This window comes from Meleagris gallopavo, chromosome 8 (assembly GCF_000146605.3).
Source record: "Meleagris gallopavo isolate NT-WF06-2002-E0010 breed Aviagen turkey brand Nicholas breeding stock chromosome 8, Turkey_5.1, whole genome shotgun sequence".
In the NCBI taxonomy this organism is placed as follows: Eukaryota; Metazoa; Chordata; class Aves; order Galliformes; family Phasianidae; genus Meleagris; species Meleagris gallopavo.
Window position 1 is genome coordinate 18,121,208 of NC_015018.2, and position 6,655 is coordinate 18,127,862.

The window sequence follows — 6,655 nt, forward strand, 5'->3', positions numbered from 1 at the left end:
TATTCATTCATGGAGTCAGAGGCTTTGATTCATTGTCCATTGAAACTACTGTGAATGTCCGCTCTTTTGGCAAAGTATTTGAATCGTAACTTTGGGAAGGTAGCTCAAATACAGCACAGAAAGAAAACAGTAATGTTACATTACATACATTTATTTCCTAAGTCGTGTTTTTATTACAGATTAAATTAATATACTTGAAGTGTTTGAGTTTTAAATAAAATACATTTCTTAATTACAGACATTGGTATGTACAGAAAAAAAAATGTACATAAATATTTTTCCTGTATTTTTTTAATTTTTTAAAAATAAATCTCATTGGAGTAAAAATTCAAAATTCTTCATGCTTCTACCGATGGGAGATGTCAAGTTTTGTGATATGTCAGCCTCCTTCAAGGATTAATGGAGATAAGAAACGTAAATAGGCAGAAGTTACAACTCAGCAAGTTGATCAAGGAACTGCAATGGGATGGCTGCCCACATTAAGTTGTAGCAGGACTCAAAGACCTCAGGGGTCCCCCTCCTAGTGGGGGTCCCCTCCTATGGATCAAGAAAGAATGAAAGGGAACAATCAAGTACCTTCATCAAACCAGCCTTAGCTACAGGACCGGGTAGCAGCCAGCATGTTCTAACAGACAAAGTTTGGACTTTTTTTCCTTTCTGTCTAAATTATGGGAGCTGCAAACCAAGCTTATTGTACAGTCACTGTACAATCGGCTGACCCTTCATCATAGAGGTGCAAGCACCGAGCCAGAAGCCAAGTTTGCTGTTGCCCAGATATGTATTGTCCTGTGTCCATCAGATTGCCTAGTAAGTCCCAGAGGGACTTGTAAGGTGGTCTCTGTATTTGGTAAAACTGCAGACAGAACAGGGGAAGAAGTGCATTACCATCTGCAGTTTATGTATTACTCAGAAGAGATCTCTGAGGTCAACTCTGGGCAAACACTTAGCCCCAAATCTCAGCTTAAAAATTTATATCCCCATTGAATCACGTGCATTCAAAGCTGAATGAGGTAGTATTACTGAGACCAGCACCCCCATGCCGGATTAAGGCAGGATCCTGGGGTACAACAAGCACAGCATTGCTAGCTGGTTGAGGGGAGTGATTGCCCTGCTCTACACTGCATTGATGCAGCTTCACCTTGAGTACTGCATGAAGTTTTGACCATCACAGTACAAAAAGGCCACAGAACTATTGAAGAGTGTCCAAAGGAAGACTACAAAGATGATGAAGGGTCTAGAGGGAAAGACATTTGAAGAACAGATTAAGTCCCTCGGTTTGCTCAGCCAAGAGAAAAGCATAATGAGAGGAGACCTTATTGTGGCCTACAGCTTCCTACAGGGTGTGCTGAGGGGCAGTGCTGAGCTCCCCTCTCAGTGACAGGACCCATTGGAATGGCATAAAGCTGTGACAGGTGATGGTCAGGCTGAATATCAAGATTTTTTTTTTTTACCAAGAGCACAGTGTTCCAGGCATTGGAACAGGATCCTCGGGAAAGTGGTTGTGGCACTGAGTTGCTGGGGTTCATGAAATGTCCAGAAAATGCTCTCAGAAATAAGGTCTTATTTTTGGGTGGTTCTGTGTGGAGCCACAGGTTGGACTCAGTGATCATAATGGCTCCCTTCCATATCCTATGGGATAGCATGCCCGTTACTCCTTCAGATATTCAGAGCTTTAACATATGAAACAGGACTTTTGTTTGAGTGCACACTTAATGTGTTTGGGATCTTTTACATAACAAAATTCCTGTTCCTGATGGTTTCCTCTAGTTTACAGGCACAAAGCTTTCCATAGAGGTAAGCAGAGCCATTACAAAGCCATGGCTCTTTGAACACCTGCCTTAAACTCCTTTCCACACACCCATTGTGAGAGGATTTCAAACACAGGTGAGCTTCTGGTTCACCTGACCCATAATCCGAAATACCATTTACCTTTGGTATTTTCAATGGCAAGTAGGAAACTGAATCCAAGTGTATGCCATATGTGTACAAAAAGTCCTGTTAATGACAACCACACCTTGTTGCCACCATGTCTTTGTAATTTTTAAGCACCACATTCTCTTTGTCATCAAAGTAGAGGAGATTGAGGGACTTCAGTTCATCTGGAACACAGCAGGGCGTGCTGATATCCTGAGACAGTTTAAGTGTGTGGACTATGGACTGAACCGTGGCATGGTTTGTTGCATTTTGACTTTCCCCCAAGGGGAAAAGACAGGAGCCTCTGCAGTAAAATGCATTGTATCCACTTGGGTAAATAATCCATCCTGACCAGCCAATGGCATGGAAGTCAACATAGAGTTCTCTTCGATGACATGCTGTTACCTGGCTTTTGGAAGAAGGTGCTGCAGCAACTTGAGGTCTCCTGCTCTTGCTTTCTTTGCTGTTCTTGATTGTCAGTGTTTCACGAGGCACACGTAGCAAAGCATCATTTTTGGCCGAGTTCAGCTCTGGTTCAGGAAGGAAGCTGTGTGTTAATCTTTCTCAAAGTCATTTTTCCTTAAGTACAATAAGCTGCAAGAAAATCTGTTTCGAAAATGTACATCAAAGATTTCAAAGAATATTTTAAAATGACAGGACTATGAAAGCACTGGGAGAGGTGTGTATTCAACTGTCATTTCAGCTACTTCTCAAAATCTGCCAGATCTGTTTCCCTATGTGGACTAAAAGGCCCCAGTTTAGCAGAAACATAAAAGCTTTACATTCTGCAAACTCCAGGGGCCCTTTTCAGGGATAACTATGGTCAGAATGGTTTTAATGACCTTTGTATGGCTACTCCTACATCAGACCTGCTGTGAAGTGCTAACAAAGGGTGGAGACCACAGTCTTTTCTTCTCTCCAGTATTCTCCTCTCAACAACTCTACCCATATGCTTGAAAATAGAGTGCTTTCCTGAAAAGTTGTCGTTTTAGAAAAAAAAAAAAAAAAGAATTAAGTTTTGGATTTGAAAATATTATGACTAGGTTTAAGGAAGTCAGCTAAAGAATGAAGCTACTGACAATCCCTTTACTTTCTTAATGTACAACCTAAGAACTCATGATAAATATTAATGATGACCTCGAGATCCATGAACACAGGCTGAAAGCCACTGGTATGCAGGCTGCTAGAAGAAAAATTTCTGCAGATTGTTCTTCTGCCCACAAGCAACAGGTCGATCTTAGAAATAGGAATTAGTTCCCCGATTCTGGCACAGTATCACATACAAAAGTTGATATTGATTAAATTGGGATGTAGGATTTCACTACAGTGATTTTCTGTTTATAACAAAAAAATGAACAGGCCGGTTTCTGGTTGTTTTTTTAAACTGTTTGGTTTTGATTTGTATCAGTTTTATCACCTGGTTCTTAATTATTCTGATGTACAAATGCAATGATTTACCAAAAGACCCTCCAAGCCCAAACCATTACCTCTCCTACTCCTTCCAGCTTTTGCTCTTTGCATTTATCTCAGGCTCTAAAATCCAGCCTTAGCTGATTTTACTGGAGGACCCGCGGGAGAGGTAAGGCGGTATTGTTTTGTAATTTAAGGGATAAAGGCGCTGTCTTTGATGAAAAAAAAAAGCCATTAGTAACAATGCTAATTAGTCACTGAGGTTAAATAGGTGTTTAAAAAACAAGCAAAGGACAGAGAAGTTAAAACTGCTTATCTAACAACTTCTTTTACTCTTCAAAACTGCACTTCATAACTACTCCCATTTGCTTTACCAGCACTTTCACAGTTTTCCAGGTCACTGAGTTTTTTCATCCTCAGGTGAAAAATTATATTTTCCATGCAAACATTACCACAAAGTAAATAATGATCATTTTAAAAAGGAAAGAAAACTTCCATCTCTCTATACAATGAAAATAAATAAATCTTCCCTTAGGCTTCATGAATATTTTCTCCAAACACAACTTCCTTGAGTAGAGGTGGCTGTAGATGCTGGGTGAGCTACAACCAAGAGCTATCAAGAAAACTCTGGTCAGTGACAAAGCAGAACTGCACCAGGCTCAACACTGCACTAGGATAAGGCATATGGGAGGCAGCAGAAGGGAACAGAATTTTTCATGTTCTAAAATACAGTTACTGTTGTGTGAACTTACTTGTAGAAGAGGGTACAAAGCTGGAAGACCTCCGTTTATTACTGTTGGTGAAGAGGACAAGGAGAGCATTTCTGCTCTCCTGCAAATTGCCCTGTCCCTTTGCAAATGCAACCAGGTTGTGTTCAATCCTATTGCTGAGTAAGTGTGTTGCAGTTATCAAAAAGCCATGGTTGGAGTTACTGCTTCCGACCCACTTGGAAACCTGGTAATGAAAATGAAACAAGAAAATATTGTTTCAATAATCTTTCCACTGCATTGTGATTAAGAATAATTTACATGAGGAAAACGGAACAGGCAACCAATATAGGACTATAAATACATATACAATCACAGAAGTGAGGTAACCGTAAAGACTGAATTGAGTTAAATATTTAAACCAATAATTCAACATTTTAAAATATCATATATGTTCCCCAAAGTTACATTTACACAAAGATAATTAATTTTTGGAGAATTTACTAGTGAATAATGAGCCTAAGAGTTAACATTAGCAATAAAATAAATCAACCCTGACTTTAGACAGAACCTTATTTTTCCTAGTAATCTTAATAACAGAATAATAAAAACTCTCCAGATTTTCCATACCATTAAGACTCATTTAAATCTAACGCAAATGTGGCATTTGAAGAAATTAGCTTATTTGAAGAAATCAGGTAAATTTACTTTCTCTAACTGTTCTAATTACAGTCTACCAAATAAGGTCAGGCCATTCTCAAGGAAGGCTATTATGGCACACGATGCAACTCAACCAATCATCCAAGCATATTGTTCAATCTGACCATAAAGCTCAAACAACTAAAAACACTGTCAGAGCAGAGTTAAGCCTCAGAAAGTGTTTGAAACCTCATTTGTATTTTTGCTAAGGAAAGGCATTCTGATATTGATATAATTGAAGGATATCTACAAAACAAATCTTCCAACCAGGAAATAGAGAATTCCACATACAAAGTTAAAATGAAAAACATTCTAATCATTACAAATTCCAGAAATACAACATTGAAGTACACTGCAGATCTCATCTACAAAAAAAAAAACAAAACACCAGACTAGAGTAAAATAGAAGAGGAATTAAAACATACTCATATCCCATAATCAATGATTTCTTTTTTGACAGTCAAAGGACAAGAGTGCTTCAATCACACTGCCACATTTAGCCTGACATCCCTCCTGCTGTCTAGGTTTGTCTTAGTTCTCTCATCAGAGAACTAAGAATGTATACTTTTGAGTGTAATGGGTAGGGTTCTCCCCCTGCTCTGTCCTTCAGTTTGAACTGACCACAGAACCCAGCAATAAGAGCAAGTTATCAGCTGAGAACTGCCATAACAGATATTTTAATCTAAAAACGACCAAGAGTTCCCTGCTTACCGTCTGCGTGACGTTGAATACTTCCCAGCCTTCTGAGTACAGAGACAACAATCTTGACGCAATGAGATTTTTTTTTGTGGATTACTTCTACCGTCCAGGAGCTCATACACTTCCACCTTGAGGAGAGCAACACAACAGAACAGTGAGAAATGACAGCTATTGTTCTTCCAGCAAAATGGGGAGGATCAAGTTTTTCCACATCTTAAATGGAAAGCTGCTCCAACTGACTCTAAAAGCTGTTTACAGCGAGTTCAACAGCAAAATGAGTATTCGCAGATGTGTTTGAGCAGTTCATTGCAAGGGATCTGGACTAGAAAAACTTTAAGAGTCCCTTCCAACTCAAACGATTCCCTGATTCTATGAGTTCAGAGGCAGGATACGCTATTATCCTGTATAATACTTTGATACTATCAGAGTTCTCCAGTACACTGTATCTTTGCCCTCGAGTTTGCAAAATGTCCAACTCTGCCTTTGCTACAAGATACAGTCAGTGCCAGGGAGCGACTCCCATACTGCCATCGTTACTTTGAGAGTGAATCAAACAGTCAAATTTGCATCTGAATATCAAAAATATCAAAAAGCGGAGAAGTCCAGTGTGGGCCTGGAGAGAAGAGTACCTCCAGGGATAGCATCCCACCAGCCAGCCCTGCATCCCTTCTCTGCATGCTGGAGGCTAGTGCCACTCTGCACCGAGGACGATAATGAAATAAAAATAAAGCAGGTTTACGTACTAAGTGGTTGCATTCTCTGTTCCTCTCTCATTTCCGTTCCGGATTATTAGCAATACCACAAGGAAGCACGTAACTGACGGTTCATTTCCCGCTTACCTTACAGAAGTGCTGCGGATCAGCTCTCCTGGCCATGCGCCTCCTCCTCAGCTTGAACACCCTCAGCTCGGCCTTCAGCACCTGCTCACCCCTCTCCATGGCGCTGACGTCGAAGAAGAAGCGGTCCTGCTCCACGGGAGCTGCGGGAGAGCAGCCTTTAGCCGCCGCTGCCCACGCCGCCCCGCCGCAGCGCTGCCCCCCGCCGCTCCCGGCTCACCTCGGTCCTCGAAGCTGCGCACCACGTCTCCCTCCAGCAGCCCGGGCGCACGGGTGATGCCGTTGGCGTCGGCCACTTTGTTGAAGAGATCCACCATGAACTGCGGCGGCTTTTTGCGGGGCAGGACGTCGGGGGGCAGCTCCTCGATATCGAACACCTCCCGCAGCCGC

The 6,655-nt window shown here is 41.3% G+C and overlaps 1 protein-coding gene across 1 annotated transcript; it reads right to left on the minus strand.

The window, feature by feature from the left end:
- Window positions 1-316: 316 nt before the first annotated feature.
- Window positions 317-6,654, minus strand: LOC104911967 (bone morphogenetic protein 7-like; the record flags this gene model as incomplete). The annotated part of the gene is given in 6 exon segments (XM_031554577.1): window positions 317-2,444; window positions 4,077-4,278; window positions 5,442-5,518; window positions 5,521-5,557; window positions 6,269-6,408; window positions 6,486-6,654. Coding segments are annotated over 6 exon segments (1,071 nt in total), but the record flags the coding sequence as incomplete, so codon positions are not given.
- Between the last annotated feature and the right edge of the window lies 1 nt (window position 6,655).